At 43.1% G+C, this 18,270-nt stretch overlaps 1 protein-coding gene across 1 annotated transcript in view; it reads left to right on the top strand.

The window, feature by feature from the left end:
- The window catches only part of LOC124712287 (radial spoke head protein 3 homolog), a 465,651-nt gene extending 451,398 nt beyond the window's left edge, over window positions 1-14,253 (top strand). The window contains exons 7-8 of the mRNA XM_047242581.1: window positions 4,126-4,388; window positions 13,223-14,253. Of these exons, the coding sequence (XP_047098537.1) occupies window positions 4,126-4,388; window positions 13,223-13,261 (302 nt within the window). The 3' untranslated portion in view covers window positions 13,262-14,253. The remainder of the gene's footprint in view (window positions 1-4,125; window positions 4,389-13,222) is intronic.
- The last annotated feature ends 4,017 nt before the right edge of the window (window positions 14,254-18,270 follow it).

Raw genomic sequence — 18,270 nt, 5'->3', positions numbered from 1 at the left:
TTAACAAATTCATTCCGTGTGTGAAAATGAGGAAATCTGTGTAACGTTAGACGAAATTAGAGAACATACTGGCAGGAAAGTTGGGAATGTTGTAATTGATTTTTTAAGAAATGATCAATTAAGCAATGCAGATTTTGTGGCCAGATGGTATGGAGTTCTTGAATGTTTTACTGTTTATACCAGATGCTGCAGTATACAGGGTTGTCCATTGATAGTGAACGGACCAAATATCTCACGAAATAACTATCAAACGAAAAAACTACAAAGAACGAAACACGCCTAGCTTGATGGGGGAAACCAGATGGCGCTATTGTTGGCCCGCTAGATGGCGCTGCCATTGGTCAAACGGATACAACTGCTTTTTTTAAAAATAGGAACCCCTATTTTTATTACATATTCGTGTAGTACGTAAAGAAATATGAATGTTTTAGTTGGACCACTTTTTTCGCTTTGTGATAGATGGCGCTGTAATAGTCAAAAACGTTTAATTACGTGTTATAACGTAACATTCAGCCAGTGCGGACGGTATTTGCTTCGTGATAAATTACCCGTGTTAAAATGGACCGTTTACTAACTGCGGAAAAGGTCGATATCGTGTTGATGTATGTCTATTGTGATCAAAGTGCCCAACGGTTGTGTGCTACGTATGCGGCTCGGTATCCTGGACGACATCATCCAAGTGTCCGGACCGTTCGCCGGATAGTTACGTTATTTAAGGAAACAGGAAGTGTTCAGCCACATGTGAAACGTCAACCACGACCTGCAACAAATGATGATGCCCAAGGTGTTTTAGCTGCTGTCGCAGCTAATCCGCACGTCAGTGGCAGACAAATTGCGCGAGAATCGGGAACCTCAGAAACGTCGGTGTTGAGAATGCTACATCAACATCGATTGCACCCGTACCATATTTCTATGCACCAGGAATTGCATGGTGACGACTTTGAACGTCGTGTACAGTTCTGCCACTGGGCACATGAGAAATTACGGGACGATGACAGATTTTTTGCACGCGTTCTATTTAGGGATGAGCGTCATTCACCAACAGCGGCAACGTAAACCGTCATAATATGCACTACTGGGCAATGGAAAATCCACGATGGCTGCGACACGTAGAACATAAGCGACCTTGGCGGATTAATGAATGGTGCGGCAATATGGGAGGAAGGATAATTGGCTCCCACTTTATCGATTACAATCTAAATGGTGCAATGTATGCTGATTTCCGACGTAATGTTCTACCGATGTTACTACAAGATATTTCACTGCATGACAGAATGGCGATGTACTTCCAACATGATGAATGTCCGGCACATAGCTCGCGTGCGGTTGAAGCGGTACTAAAGAGCATATTTCATGACAGGTGGACTGGTCGTCGAAGCACCATACCGTGGCCCGCACGTTCATCGGATCTGACGTCCCCGGATTTCTTTCTTGAATGATATTTGCTATCGTGACCCACCGACAACGCCTGAGAACATGCATCAGCGCATTGTCAGTGCATGTGCGAACGTTACGGAAGGCGAATTACTCGCTGTTGAGAGGAATGTCGTTACACGTATTGCCAAATGCAATGAGGTTGACGGACATCATTTTCAGCATTTATTGCATAAATGTGGTATTTACAGGAAATCACGCTGTAACAGCATGCGTTCTCAGAAATGATAAGTTCACAAACGTATATGTATCACATTGGAACAAGCGAAATAAAATGTTCAAACGTACCTACGTTCTGTATTTTAATTAAAAAAACCTACCTGTTACCAACTGTTCGTCTAAAATTGTGAGCCATATGTTTGTGACTGTTACAGCGCCATCTATCACAAAGCGAAAAAAGTGGTCCAACTAAAACATTCATATTTCTTTACGTACTACACGAGTATGTAATAAAAAATGAGGGTTCCTATTTTAAAAAAAACGCAGTAGATATCCGTTTGACCTATGGCAGCGCCATCTAGCGGGCCAACCATAGCGCCATCTAGTTTCTCCCCTCAAGCTAGACAAGTTTCGTTGTTTGTAGTTTTTCGTTTGACGCTTATTTCGTGAGATATTTGGCCCGGTCACTATCAGTGGACCACGCTGTATATAAAAGGCAGTGAGAGGTCCTGTTGGTAGTTACTCTAAAATGATCCAAGTTACATGCATTGGCCTGGGTTACACAAACTATGTGAAGAAATTAGGAAACTATATCCTAATGTGAATACAATTATTTCTTACGGAAAAGAGTTTTCGTTAAGTTGCCGAGAAGAATTGACGTATTCAAGACTAAAAGCCCAAGGTATCACTGCCACCCACCCCAGTAGTAATACGGTGGGGAACTTGGCTCCAGTATTATGCAGAAAAATTTGATGGTTTTGCCTCAGTCGTTAATGTACTGCACAAAGATGACGCAGCTGCAATTGGAATCCTTCAGGAAATGGTAAGTGACACAATGTTAAAAATTAATTGGCACACATAAATGGGAGGTGCTGGTGAGGAGGATGAAATGATGATGAGGCCACCACAACACCCAGTTCACGAGTGGAGAAAATCTCCAATCCGGCTGGGAATCTAACCGGGGCCTCGCTGTATTTGAGGCAAGCACGTTACCTTATATATATATATATATATATATATATATATATACAGCGAGGCCCCGGTTAGATTCCCAGTCGGGTTGGAGATTTTATATATATATATATATATATATATATATATATATATATATATACGCTGATATGACACTTCCTCACAGATTAAAAATGTGTGCCGGACCGAGTATCGAACTCACGACCTTAGCCTTTCGTGGGCAAGTGCTCTACCAATTTTTTGTTTTCCCCAGCCAGATTCTTTGACTGTTGCGCTGTTTTTTTTCAACAAGGGAGCCACTTTTTTGTCAGGAGTGAGGGGTTTTTAGTCTTATTATTTTTTTTATTAGGGAAGGTAGGAGAAACAAAAACCTTTATCATTCACAAAATAAACATAGTACGTCCTGACACACTATAACTGTCCTGGAAGGAACCTCGCTGCCGTCCTACCATGCAGCATGAAATAACAACAAAATCAAAGTGGGGCCACCTCCGGCACCCTAAAGAAAAGTATTTATAGATATGAAAACAAAATTTGAAGTACATCCATTTGCTAACTGTGCAAGCGTTAGTTTTTCCTAGGTCGCATACTCGCATAGTGTTCTTAGTCGATCACATTACTTGGTCGGTTTCACAACGAAAGCACCGCCGCTCATCTTTGCGCACCCGGCACACCCCAAGTATATGGCGGGTCCGCAAAAACCGTTACTAGGAAATTGGCATACCAATCCTTGTACTTTTGTAGCCGTAATAGTTTTGTGTGTCCATCTTGCAAGTATTGCCAGTAATCCAGGACGTTCAGTACGTTCGTACGTGTGTCTCTATAGATGTAATGGACCGTGATACCTGTGATCCACGCCACTGCGTTCGTCTTATGACGCCGAAAATACGTTTCATCTGGAAAAATACTATGTCAGAAGAGACTGCTGTATAGATAATGCGCCGCATGAACGTTATTATCTTTTTGCGAGAGTCCAAACAGCCAATGCCTCGCCGCAGACCAGCCGATGGTCGTCCGTATCCAGCACGCCGCATTGTTGACACAAGGGCGAATCCGCCAAATGTATTGCGTACTTTTTATCATTCGTAGGGTATTTTCGGTTCACGACAATGTACCATGTTGGTCTGACTGTTGTAGGTAGGTGGGGGTGGTGGACCGTGCGCTACGCCACGTGCCAATTAACAGCTGGATGTTTCCGTTCCACCCTATTCCGGGCGATCTGTCGAAGAAGCAGATGGTACACGTCCTTCGATGTCGACTTCCGGCTAAGCAGGCAGATGGCTGAAGAGACACGTAGGCAGGCTCCAACTGAAAGAAGGGTGGGAATTGTATACATACTGTGTCACGTCTACTCCCTTGCTATGCGTCCGTTCGCTGACACGTTATTTCCGTGCACAGTGGATCTCGCTCTCTCGGATAAATCGGTACCACGTGGGCCCCAACACGCGGCTGTGGACGACGTTAAAGTGCTACCATGCAATACTGGTGTTTCATTAATTTGTAGTAGCTGTATACACCTACCTGTCGCGTGACATGTGGCCCCTTCCTGGAATGTTGCAGACGTGCTGCAGAACTTCATGCCGTGGCTGATGAACGAGGTGCGGCAGGAGATGGACCAGATGGTGGCCTCGCGCCAGGTGCTGACGGACCTGGTGCGCGACATCGTGCGCTCGCGGCGCGACATCTACATGGCGCTGGTGGAGAGCGACCGCCACCAGCGCTGGCTCGAGGGCCACGAGCACGAGCAGGAGTTCCAGCGGCAGCACGCCGACAGGCTGAAGAAGGAGCAGGAGCTGGCCGAGGTGGAGGCAGCCAAAGCAGAGGTACGTGATGTGGCCTGCTGCTGGGGGCTGGCGAAGAGCGAAAGAGGCTCATAAGGAGAAGGCTGGCAGGGAAGAGCAGGCACGTAGCCTCCTCCTGACAGGTTGGGAGGATTTATACAGTGGCGGAAAAACTGGAGCACCGGACTGTAAATGAGAATAAGCATTTCGAGCTGGTTCTCACATTTCTAAACGTGGAAAGACAGGGAATTGATGACTGTCACGGATAGTATGATGTCATGGGCAGAGTAAATGGGTTGCAACACTTGTAAGATACGCTTCATGCACCTGCATGAGGAAAGTTGGAAGGCTGGAAATGGTACACTCCTAACCATTAAAACTGCAACACCATAAAGTGCAATACATCCTTCGTTATGCAGGTGACTGGCATTTCAGGACAACCAGACGATGTAGATAGAAGTAAAAGTTTAGTATCGACATCCATTGGGATTTCCCACACAGTCCCAGTATCGATACGTGGAACACGTCAGAGATACTCGGAATATATATATGAAGATGGTATCTGTTCTTTCGGACATGTTCATTTCAGGACAACCAGACGATGTAGGTAGGAGTAAAAGTTTAGTATCGACACCCATTCGGATTTACCGCACAGCCCGAGTATCGATACAAGGAGCACGTCAGAGATACTCGGAATAGATATATGAAGATGAACATGTCCGAAAGGACAGACACCATCGGTGACCATGCATCTTGTTAGAATGAAATTACAATGAAATGAATACCCCTAGCTGCATACAGGCCTTGATATAAGTCAACGGGGACAGTTGAAAATGTGTGCCCCGACCAGGACTCGAACCCGGGATCTCCTGCTTACATGACAGACCCCTCTATCCACCTGAGCTACCGAGGACACAGAGGACAATGCGACTGCAGGGACTTATTTCTGGCACGCCTCCCGTGAGACCTACATTCCCAACTTATTGTCGCGCACTATTTCATAGTGCCCCTGCCCATCATACTCATTACACGCGGCTTTTTGCCGATTCCCGTAAGAGTTCGGGCACTGTTTGTGCATCCGCACGGATGGTCAAATCCTTCACTCAAAACTTCTGGGCTGATAGGCCGTGGTCGAAGTATAAAACTCTCCTGACGTTTCGTCTCCGACTGCGGGAGACATCCTCGGAGGTAAAGCGGCGAACTGCGAAGAGAACTCGAGGAAGCGCTGATTATATAGGCAGTACAGAGGGCGCCACTGTCGATCAGGGCCGGCCGCGGTGGTCTAGCGGTTCTAGGCGCTCAGTCCGGAACCGCGCGACTGCTACGGTCGCAGGTTCGAATCCTGCCTCGGGCATGGATGTGTGTGATGTCCTTAGGTTAGTTAGGTCTAAGTAGTTCTAAGTTCTAAGGGACTGATGACCACAGATGTTAAGTCCCATAATGCTCAGAGCCATTTTTTGTCGATCACGTGGCGTCGGCTATGAGACTGTCTCTGCTAATGCCAACAGTCTCGATTGAAAGTAATCGGTCGTCACGCTTGCGGTGCAACGCTGATATCCAAATTTTATCCAGTTTAACACCTTCGTATTTCCTGTTAAAATTATTACGATGTTTATCAATCTCGATAGCCTCTCTACACAAGCGTGCATAATAATGCGAGGTTTTTGATATGACGCTTGTCTCGCTGAATTTTATTTCATGATCACCTTCCTGGTAAACATGTTCCGCTACAGCAGATTTATCCGTGTGACCCAAGCGACAATTCCTCTTATGTTCAACAAGACGGGTGTTCACACTTCTCTTTGTTGTACCGATGTAAACCTGGCCGCAACTACAGGGAATTTTATATACCCCCGGTGTAGCCAAAGGGTACCGTGCATCTTTTGCCGACCCTAAAAATTCTTTTATTTTCCTGGTGGGTCTGAAAATAGTTTCCACCCCATACTTGCCTAAAACTTTCCCAATGCGGTCTGTGACCTTACTAATGAACGGAAGAAAAACTTTGCCCTTGGACGACTGTTGTTCGTCGTTACTCCTGATTCTCTGCCTAGAGCGAAGTGCTCGATCTATACCCTTGCTAGAATAGCCATTCTTCACGAAAGTTGCCCGTAGATGTTCAATCTCATCTTTTAAATAAACAAGTTCACAAAGTTTGTACGCCCTGTCTACCAAAGTTTTCATTACACCTCTTTTTTGTCTAGGGTGGAGGTTTGATTCTTTGTGTAGATAACGATCAGTATGTGTGGGCTTTCTATGCACCTTATGGCCCAACGTTCCGTCCCGTCGTTTAATCACAGACACATCCAGGAAGTTCAATTGCCCATTCCTTTCCGTCTCCATAGTGAATTGGATTTTCTGATTAATGCTGTTTAAATGTGTCGGGAAGGCATCCAACTCCTCTGCTCCGTGTGTCCATACTACGAACGTGTCATCGACATAGCGATACCATCTGGCTGGTCTCTTACTGGCAGTCTGCAACGCCCGTTGTTCAAAAGCCTCCATAAATAAGTTAGCCACAGCAGGACTGAGAGGACTGCCCATAGCCACCACGTCAATCTGTTCATAAAAGTTATTATTGTATTGAAAGTAGGTTGTGGTCAGGCAGTGTCGGAATAATGCCACAATATCGGTAGGAAAAATACCCGCTATGCGTAAGATAGCTTCGTTTACCGGAATCATGGTAAATAACGACACAACGTCAAAACTGACGAGGATATCATCCGGGCCCACGGTCGTTTCCTTTAACTTGTCAATGAAATGAGCTGAATTTTTAATATGACTGTCCATCCTTTAACTTGTCAATGAAATGAGCTGAATTTTTAATATGACTGTCCATCCGACAAACGAGCGTGGGCCCGGATGATATCCTCGTCAGTTTTGACGTTGTGTCGTTATTATCAGAGACAATCTCATAGCCGACGCCACGTGGTCGACAGTGGCGCCCTCTGTACTGCCTATATAATCACCGGCCGTGAAAGCTTACATTGTAAGATGATCAAATGGCCGGTGAGCCTTAACTATATATACATGAAGTTGGTATCTGTTCTTTCGGACATGTCCCCGTTGACTTATATCAACGCCTGTATGCAGCTAGGGGTATTTCATACTCGGAATACATATTCCGTCCGCAGCTTGTTTCCAAGCGTAGAACGCCGCCGCCGCCGCCGCGGTCAGCGCGTCAAGTGCAGTCGCCGCTGACGAGTGTAGGCCGGTCTGGCACTTGTTAGACAGTCTCTCTCGCTGGTATTTGAAGCCTCTTGTTACGCACCGTTGAACAGTACAGTCTTGGTATTGCCTGTACTGCGTTTGTTATTCAGATTGCTCGCTGGTCTGTTGTGTACGCTTAAGACGACTTTCTTGCGCTGTGGATTTGTTTTTCGTTAGCTATTCACTTTCCGAACCCCGCTGTCATCGATCTCTGGAACTGCCTATTATTTCACCAATCTCTGCGTTACCGCCAGCGCAACTGCGTTTTACTTTCGCACAGCTGATTTCTCTTTCATAAATAAAATTTGTTCATTAGTTGTTTTTGAGACGGCCATGGTATGCCTCATGTGACAAATAGAAACGGCTGCCATCACGTATCGGAACACGACAGCATCAGGGTCGTGACCTATCGAGCGTGTGTTATATCATTCTACATTAGCAACTTTGTGGTGCGTGGCGGTACTGCTGCCCGCGTTTTGGCTTAGAACCGTCTGTATGGAACTGATAAAGGCGAAGTTTCATTTGCCAGACGCATGTCGCCTCAATGTGTTGAGGCATCATCAGTCAACTCAATAAATACTCACTTTCATTTGTAGCAGCATTTTCATCTTAAATATTCTGGTATTGTACATGTATGTTGCAAACATTTCTGATCTAGGCACCTTCTGTTCAGTACACATTTTATTACTTATTTCATGTGCCATTGAGCACGATCTCAATGGCCCCACGCGACTAGCGCCCAAGAGGACAAACACATTGTACACTCTCCCAAGCAGCATCGTTGAGCTGTGTCACTTTCAAGTGGTCAGGGAATCAGATTGATTGCAGAGAGATACGTATCTGCTCGGGATGTCCAACGATCTCTGGAGCACGACAGACTACCAGCATGGTGACGGTTGTTGCAGTTTCCCTTACCATGTCAGCAGTGAGAGGTGTGCTGACAGTGCACCCCAACGAACATTCTCAGAAATTTCTTCCTCAAATTAAAGCCTATGTATCATACTAGTAGAATTCTCTTGGCCAGAAATGCCCTTTTGCCAGTACTAGTCTGCTTTATACGCTCTCCTTGCTCCGTCCATCATTGGTTATTCTGCTGCTCAGGAAGTAGAATTCCTTAACTTCATCTTCTTCATGATCAACATTCGTGATATTGAGTATCTCGCTGTTCTCATTTCTGCTACTTCTCATTACTTTCGTCTTTCTTCGATTTACTCTCAGTCCATATTCTGTGCTCAGACTATTCATCCCATTCACTAGATCTTGTGTCCGCGGCTTGTGGTCTTGCGGTAGCGTTCTCGCTTCCCGCGCGCGGGGTCCCGGGTTCGATTCCCGGCGGGGTCAGGGATTTTCTCTGCTCCGAGATGACTGGGTGTTGTGTGTCTTTCATCATCGTTTCATTCTCATTCACTCTCAAGTCGCCGTAGTGGCATTAAAGAACTTGTGGAGGGGCGGCCGAACCGCCCCCAAGGGGTCTCCCGGCCACCAATGCCATGAGCGTGTGTATATATAGTAGACCCTGTAATTCTTCTTCCCTTTCACTGAAGATAGCAATAGCATCAGCATATTCTTTCACCTTGAATTTTACTCAAAATCTTTTAACATTTATCTTACTTCTATCATTGTTTCTTCCATATACAGATTGAATAGTAAGGGTGAAATACAACATCCCTATCTTACACCCTTTTAAATCCGCGAAGTTCGTTCTCGGTCTTTTTCTCTTAATATGCCCTCTTGGCTCTTGTACATGTTGTATATTACCCATCTCTTCCTGTAGCTTACACCTATTTTCCTCGAATTTCGAACATTTTGCACCATTTGACAATGTCGAACGCTTTTTCAGAGTTTGACAGATCCTATGAATTTGATATTTTGTCAAAAATTGACATATTGAGCCCGTGCCTGTGTACAAAATATAGGTTGACTCTTACATAGAAGATTACAGCAATCAACCACTTTTTATAATGCTATTTATTTACTTAAATAGCGCCGTTACCGGTTTCGAACCGGTAGGTTCATCTTCAGACGTCTAGTTCACGTTTTACAATTACGTTTTCAGTTTTGTTTCCCCATCTGACAATTACGATTAAAAAGACGCTGCCTCACATCTTGTTTTGGTTGTAGGGCATCACCACCCCAAAGAAGTTTCGTCAGATGGGGAAACAAAAGTCGAAATGTAATATAAAACGTTAACTAGCCATCTGAAGATGAACCTATCGGTTCGAAACCGGTAGCGGTGTTATTTAAGTAAGTAAATAGCATTATAAAAAGTGGCTCGTTGCTGTAATCTTCTTTGTAAGAATCAACCTACATCCTATGAACTTGTCTTGATTTTTCTTGTCTTACTTCATTATCAACCGTAAGGTCAGATCTGCCTCTCTGGTGCCTTTACCATCCTCAAAGCCCAACTGATCGTCACCTAACACACCCTCAATTTTCTTTTCCATTCTTCTGTATATTATTCTTGTCAGCAACTTGGATGCATGAGCTTTTAATCTAATTATGCGATAATTCTCGGACTTTCATGTCTTAATTGTGGGAATTGTGTTGACGACGTCTTTTTTGAAATTAAAATGCGTATTGAGTTACTCACCCACTATCCTCATATACTTTCTCTATCTCTTCATCCCGACTCTAGAACGTTATCCTTTCGTTGGATATTCAGTCTTTTTCTCATGGTCACCTCCCGTTTGACAGTTCCCTCCCGGAGATCCGGATGGGGGACAATTCCCGGATTTTTTGCCAATTTGGAGATCGTCATGACGCATTTTCAGTTACAGGCCACATGTCCTGTTAATACACATTATGTGTCTTTAATGCTGTAGTTTCCATTGCCTTCTGCATACTGATGCCGTTGATCGTTGCTGATTCGTCCACCTTTAGGGCAGTTTCTCACCCCAAAAGCAAGAGATTGCCCTGAACCTATGCTCGCTCCTCCGCCCTCTTTGACAAGGTCGTTGGCAGAATGAGGGTGACTTCTTATGCCGGAAGTCTTCGGCCACCAGTGCTGATAATTTTGAATCAAAATCTAAGCGGTGGCGGGGTTCGAACCCGGGACCGAGAACGTTTTGATTACTAATCAAAGACGCTACTCCTAGACACGTGTTAAATCCTTTGGCCATGTTGTAGTGTTTCAACAAGGTAACGCAAAACTACATCTTGCCTTTGCTACGTGAGCTGATAGTTGCCCTGGATGTCACGTTTTCCAAATCTCACACCCACTCGCCAGCCAATTCGACTGATTATCTCTGGCACACAGTCGATGTAACATGGAATGATGTACCCACACGTGTCATCCAAGCTCAGTAAGACTTGCAAATCACGTACAAATTTATGCATGTATTCTTCCTGCTATACTGTATATGCACAATGAGTTAAATTCGTTCATTTGCTGTCTATCCTGATTTTACAATTTTAATAGCCAACGGTGCTCTTCAGTCTTCTATTCCGATTATTAGTGGGCGTTGTTTTACAGACATTAAGAATGGCGCAAAAGACTGGCACCGCACGAGCATACATTCCACAGTAAAACATTCCAACAACTTATTTATGATTTGTTGGGAATCTGTAAAAAAGGAAATCGAATTATAGTAGGGACAATAGTTGACAAACACAGTCCAGTTCCATAAGTTAGTTGTTGTTAAGGAAAACACGAGGCTTGAGGAATTTATTGTGGTCCTGAAAGAATCGCAAGGATAATTTTCTCAACTATTTGAGGACATTGCCAGTCTAACATCTGTTTTCAAGACCTTTTGCGATTTAAGTTGAAAGCACCCATGCCCGTGTACAGATGTGACTCATTGTTCTGTAATGTAGTCCCCATTTTAAAGGCAAATCCCTGCACATTAAAATTATCCAGAATGTCTACATTGTTTTTCTCAGGTAGAGTTCCCACACCTTCATTATTGCAAAAGTGCCAAATATTTTGGTCAAGATAGTATGTGTATGAAAGACATTTTTTCGATTAAAAACCAAACTAAACTCCGTCCGAACAGACCTTGGAAGATCCAACAATACCGACCGGCCGCCGTATCATCCTCAGGCCAAAGGCGTCACTAGATGCGGATATGGAGGGGCATGTGATCAGCACACCGCTCTCCCGGCCCTATGTCAATTAACGAGACTGGAGCCGATACTTCTCAATCAAGTAGCTCCTCAGTTTGCCTCACAAGATCTGAGTGCACCCCGCATTAGACTAACGAAGTCATGATTATGTGACAAACTGAGTGCAAAAATCTTTGAAACTAGAATTAGATTTTCACTCTGCACCGGAGTGATATGAAACTTTCTGGCAGATTAAAACTGTGTGCCGGACCGAGACTCGAATTCGGGGCCTTTTTCCCTACGCGGGCAAGTGCTCTACCAACTGAGCCACCCAAGCACGACTCACGCACCGTCCTCACAGCTTTACTTCCGCCAGTACCTCGTCTCCTACCTTCCAAACTTTACAGGAGCTCTCCTGCGAAACTTGTAGAACTAGCACTCCTGAAAGAAAGGATATTGCTGAGACACGGCTTAGCCACAGCGTGGGGGATATTTCCAGAATGAGAGAGTTGCAGAGTGAAAATCTCATTCTGGAAACATCCCCCAGGCTGTGGCTAAGCCATGTCTCCGCAATATCCTTTCTTTCAGGAGTGCTAGTTCTACAAGTTTCGCAGGAGAGCTCCTGTAAAGTTTGGAAGGTAGGAGACGAGGTACTGGCGGAAGTAAAGCTGTGAGGACGTGGCGTGAGTCGTGCTTGGGTAGCTCAGTTGCTAGAGCACTTGCCCACGAAAGGCAAAGGTTCCCTAGTTCGAGTCTCGGTCTGGCACACAGTTTTAATCTGCCAGGAAGTTTCATCTGTGAAACTTTCTGCAACTATTCATAAGCCAGCATACTGTACCAGATAAAAATTTTAATATGTCTTCAACGCTCGAAAAATAATAAAATTTGTTTCGTTTGTGATCTGTGCTCTAGAGAAATACGAAATATGAAACTAAGACATATGCATTGAGACTGCATTGCCATCTAAATATGGTATATTCGCAGTTTCCCTCTCTTCCCCCTCCTCTCACTCAGACAGCGTGGTCTGGTGGTCTGGTTGTGGGGGAAATGTGCATCCAGGCTGAGTACTATGTTACGTGAGCAGGGCATGGCTCGTGAATCGAATACTTGGCTGCCCTGGAATAACCGGAAATGTGACACTTCAAGGCTGGTGGATGGACTCTATTTTCGAGGTCTTCATGACGTTCCGTTTCAATATGATACCACAAGGTCACATACAGATCTCTCTCCCACTGGAAACATCTGATCATGGGTTGCAGATACGCTGATACGCCACCACTTGACAGCCACTATTAAGCAACAACTATTGGATAGAGTTGAACCAATATGAAATTACATATCCAAACCAGTCATCCAATCTCAGTTCGACTTATTTCCCTACATGGTTCAAGCCACTGTTGTTGCCAGAGGCAGCAGCTCTGGGTATTACTTTCTGTACATTCTTTAGTTCCAAATCACTTCCTACTCCACTGTGAACGCGCAATAAGTAGAATTTCGTTATTTGCAATCCTTTCTGGTGTAGAATTTTTTTTACCATCTTTGTATGCCCTTGTTAAAACACTATAATTTTACCGCTCTGCAGGATTTCGAAGTGTCTCGTTTCTGAAACTGGTACTTTCACGTTGCAGGAGGCAGCAGACGAAGAAGAGTCCGGAGCGTCGTCTTAGTTCTCAGCATCTCCACCACGGCCCTTGGCGCTACTGCCTCTGGAGCGCCACAGCGCTGCCAACGGACGACAAGCGAACCATTTCGACACACCGCTCCGTCAAATTACCAGAAGAAAATGCCAACGTTCGGAGAGTGCAAGCAGAGATGTACAACACAAATTTTTGCCCTGTTAATGTCATTTCAGATAATTTATTCAATACAATCGTTTCATCGATTCATGTCCTCTGTCGTTAAAATAAAGATCAGCTGAAATAATGTTAGCAGTTTTAAAACTTTTAAAATAAGACCATTTGCAATAGAATTTATAAATACCTAGCACAGACAATCGTTCTTAGTAGCAAACAATATGGATTTCAAATAAGACTATCACCTGAACAGGATATATTTACTAGACTGAATAAATCAGATATTATAACTATTTTGATTATTTTGTGACTTGGCTAAGGCTTCTGTTTGTGTAAAACCATGATATCTTCATGGTGGTGAAGTCAAAATGTTATGTAGTGCAAGACACAGCAGTTTGATTATTTCTATCTCACTTCTATGACAAAAAGCCTTGTGTAACATTTTCACAGATATTACGTTAGCAATAGGCACTCAGCATCAATCAGTGAGGTCCACCATGGAGTTCTGTTCTATGTTCTTTCTGTTACTTATAATCTTAAATGGTCTTACCAGAAGGTGTAACCTCTTCACAGTCGGTGCAAGTATGAAAATTAATAATAAGTTGAGCCTTATTATTTAAAAAAGAACAACAATTGTAATTTTTGAAGGCATCAACAGATGTTACAGAACTCCTTAACCTGTGACAAAAGTTTATTCAAAGTACGAAGTGTACTGATCAGTGTTGATTTTTATTGCATCTGGAATGTGCACATCCTCGATGTAATGAAGTGCCGTAGTTAACCTATTACTTAAAATTGAAGAACTTAGTTTGTCATACTTATTCCCATTCTATAATGAATTAAAGAATAATTTTTTGTGAATTCGATTTATGGGGATAATAACATTTCAGAATACAGAAGTGTATAACGAATTATATCTGGTATTAATTCTGGAACATCCTGAAGAATATTGTTCAAAATAGATGTTATTTTGACAATTATTTCTCGACTAATATATTCATTAATGCCCTTTGTTTTTACCGATATTTCATTTTGTTGTAAAAATTGTAAAGTATATATGAAGAGTGCAAATAGTAAAACATTGCAAGGGACAAATCTCATATTTGTCAGGACAATGTATGTGTTTTTGTACATTGCTTACTTCTATCCAAAAGTTGAGAAGATAGTCTGAGACCACAGAATTATATTGCCCACCCCATTACAGCAAAATTTAATGACCCCAACTATAAAATAAATAATTTATTAAGAACATCCTAGGTGCCATACCAGGGAACTGACTGATTCCTGGTACCAATAAAAAAATTTTTGTTCAAAGTGCCAGTACTACTGAGGCTCTATGTTTCATTTGTGATAAGACATGCACAGAATTACACCAGTGATGTTTTAACCAGTGCAACTTAGTCAACAGAAACAACTTCTCATATCATTGATTTTTACAAGAGAATAACAAAATTAAATTAATTTTTTTATCGCTCTTATGTTTCTTACACAACTCCATTCGTGATAACAGATAGTTAAGGATACTTATAAAACTCCCTGTGCAGTTCAGGTAGAAATGGCTTTTCATAACATTTTCCAGACACATGTCATTTTGTCTCTTCACGGTTCTAACTATTCTTACTATTTTTAAAACCCAGATTTTGTCCTTCCATTATAAAGAAGTTTTATTGGTGCAAAGAAACTTAAAAGCACACTGCTTTGCATGCAAACTGTACATCAACAAAACAGGCAGATATTGAGCTCTTGGAACTCCAGTGGGAAGAACTGTATGGGATAAATACCATGAGCCATCTAGTAATGAATGTTAAAAAGATTTTTGCCTTGACTTGACACTTGGAACTAATCTATGAAGATGCAACAGAGTACGGAGAACATAACAGCATTAAAAACACGTTTTGTGAAAAAATGGCTCTTAGAATTCTTTTACATTTGCATTCTTCAATTTTATGCTCCACAGATTGGAAACAATTACAAAATGTTCCTCTGGTGGGCAGTTATGTGGATACCTCTAATGAACTTCTGCCTCTCAATATCTCTAAGACACAGAACCACCCATTCACTAACACTACAGTGAAAATGATATGCAGTGGTTTTTAAGTGCAAACGACAAGAAATGTGGCATTATGTAGAACAAATTGTATTTTTATTCCAAGGCTATTCCTATTATTCTTACATAAACAAGATTAATAAAGATGATGAAGGGATCTTGTCTTCTTGAGTAACAGATAGAATTCAGTACAGCGGGAGCGTTATTTCTAAAAGACGTGATTTAAATGAAAGGTAGACAACATAACACATTGATTCCATTCTTCCTCATACTCATGAAGTGACATGTCCTGATAGACATTTCACAAAGCAGAACGAAGGGTGGCGTCTAAAATCTAATTATGAATTCGATAAGGTGATCTAACTGTTACTAATACGAACGGCAGTAACTGTGAACTTTAAATGACACAATCTTCCACAATGCACTTAAATCAGACACTCCGGAACCTCTGAACCCACTACCTTTCTCTTCCTTCTTTATTAAGTAAATGCGACCACAAGTGCCTAAACTCCGAGTCTTTCCTCAGTCACATTCAACGACACGTACCAAAATCGAAAATCCAGCAACTCATCCTCAGGAGAGACTCCATCATCATTAAAACTTCAGTGTACACAGACGAAGAAATTGAAAGTGAAATGAATTCGCTACGGGGTATGAACGAACGCTAGGCACTACACATTCTAAATGATAATGGGATATCCCTACTTAGTAAGAGTTATCTCAGAATCACCAGACTCCGTGTACAAACGAATAAAATTGGGGCTTTGATTTACCATAGGAAGCCTCCTGCAGAAGCATCCAGAACAACGACACAACAATATCGACGGCCGCGATGCCTCCATCATAACGATTTCATAACCCAAAACTCCAAGCACTGCAAGCAACATCACCGTCAGGAAAACAACGCTCGAACTTACAACCTCCCATCTACGCCAACACCCGCGATCAGTCTCGTCCCAGCTACTCCCACAAGTCCAAACGCCAACCCCCACCCAAAAAAACTAGAACACATCATCTCCAAAGTACTTCATATAACCAATTCCCTCCATCCTCCGCCCACCATTGAAGCCATCAGCTGTTTCGTAACCTTAGTCTTCCAAAATATGTGCCCTTTTGAAAGACTCCACGTCCTCCAGCAAATAACTCTCGCCACCATCTTCCATCTAAATACATACGTCGTTTCCAAAACAAATCTTATTTCGTATCTGATGACCTCGAAACACTCTTTTGACCCTAACTCTCCAACATATCTCCGTGTATTTGAAAATGACGGAGCAGACGAACAATATCCCTCACCAAAATATCCTTTTTCTGCAGCTCCAATAAGTATATACAAGAAACAAATATCGGTTCTCCCCCTCAACTATTCCTAAACGATCCAACTGAGGAATTCATTCTCGCCATCTTTCTCCAGAAACTCGCACTTGCCCTTTCCATGTTTGTATCCATTCGATCCACACAATCACTTACGACTTCGTTACCAGCTTAGGCTGTATTTTAACACAAACGTAATCGCTGCCGCTCTTAACCTGCACTTCCACAAATCTGCCACAATCAGCGGTGGCGCTTATCAATATTCACCCTGATCACGAAATCCTCATCCTTGCTCACACCATCCCTGACGCAGATATTACCACCGATGCATTATTGCTTCCAATAACCTCTTGAGGTACATAATAATAAAAGTAGATACAGCTGGAAGTCTACAGGGTGGTCCATTCATAGTGAACCGTGCCAAATGTCTCACGTAATAAGCATCAAACGAAAAAACTACAAAGAACGAAACCCATCTAGCTTGAAGGGGGGAACCAGATGGCGCTATGGTTGGCCCGCTAGATGGCGCTACCATAGGTCAAACGGATATCAACTGCGTGTTTTTAAATAGGAACCCCCATTTTTTATTACATATTCGTGTATGACGTAAAGAACTATGAATGTTTTAGTTGGACCACTTTTTTCGCTTTGTGAGACATGGCGCTGTAATAGTCACAAACGCCACTTTTTTCACTTTGTGACACATGGCGCTGTAATAGTCACAAACGTATAAGTACGTGGTATCACGTAACATTCCACCAGTGTGGACGGTATTTGCTTCGTGATACATTACCCGTGATAAAATGGACCGTTTACCAATTGCGGAAAAGATCGATATCGTGTTCATGTATGGCTATTGTGATCAAAATGCCCAACGGGCGTGTGCTACGTATGCTGATCGGAATCCTGGACGACATCATCCAAATGTCCGGACCGTTCGCCGGATAGTTACGTTATTTAAGGAAACAGGAAGTGTTCAACCACATGTGAAACGTCAACCACGACCTGCAACAAATGATGATGCCCAAGATGTTTTAGCTGCTGTCGCGGCTAATCCGCACATCAGTGGCAGACAAATTGCGCGAGAATCGGGAACCTCAAAAACGTCGGTGTTGAGAATGCTACATCAACATCGATTGCACCCATACCATATTTCTATGCACCAGGAATTGCATGGCGACGACTTTGAACGTTGAGTACAGTTCTGCCACTGGGCACATGAGAAATTACGGGACGATGACAGATTTTTTGCACCCGTTCTATTTAACGACGAAGCGTCATTCACTAACTGCGGTAACGTAAACCGACATAATATGCACGATTGGGCATCGGAAAATCCACGATGGATGCGACAAGTGGAACATCAGCGACATTGGTGGGTTAATGTATGGTGCGGCATTATGGGAGGAAGGATAATTGGCCCCCACTTTATCGATGGCAAACTAAATGGTGCAATGTATGCTGATTTCCTACGTAATATTCCACCGATGTTTCACTGCATGACAGAATGGCGATGTACTTC

Source organism: Schistocerca piceifrons, chromosome 8 (assembly GCF_021461385.2).
Source record: "Schistocerca piceifrons isolate TAMUIC-IGC-003096 chromosome 8, iqSchPice1.1, whole genome shotgun sequence".
In the NCBI taxonomy this organism is placed as follows: domain Eukaryota; kingdom Metazoa; phylum Arthropoda; class Insecta; order Orthoptera; family Acrididae; genus Schistocerca; species Schistocerca piceifrons.
This window is presented reverse-complemented; position numbering and strand designations above follow the sequence as displayed.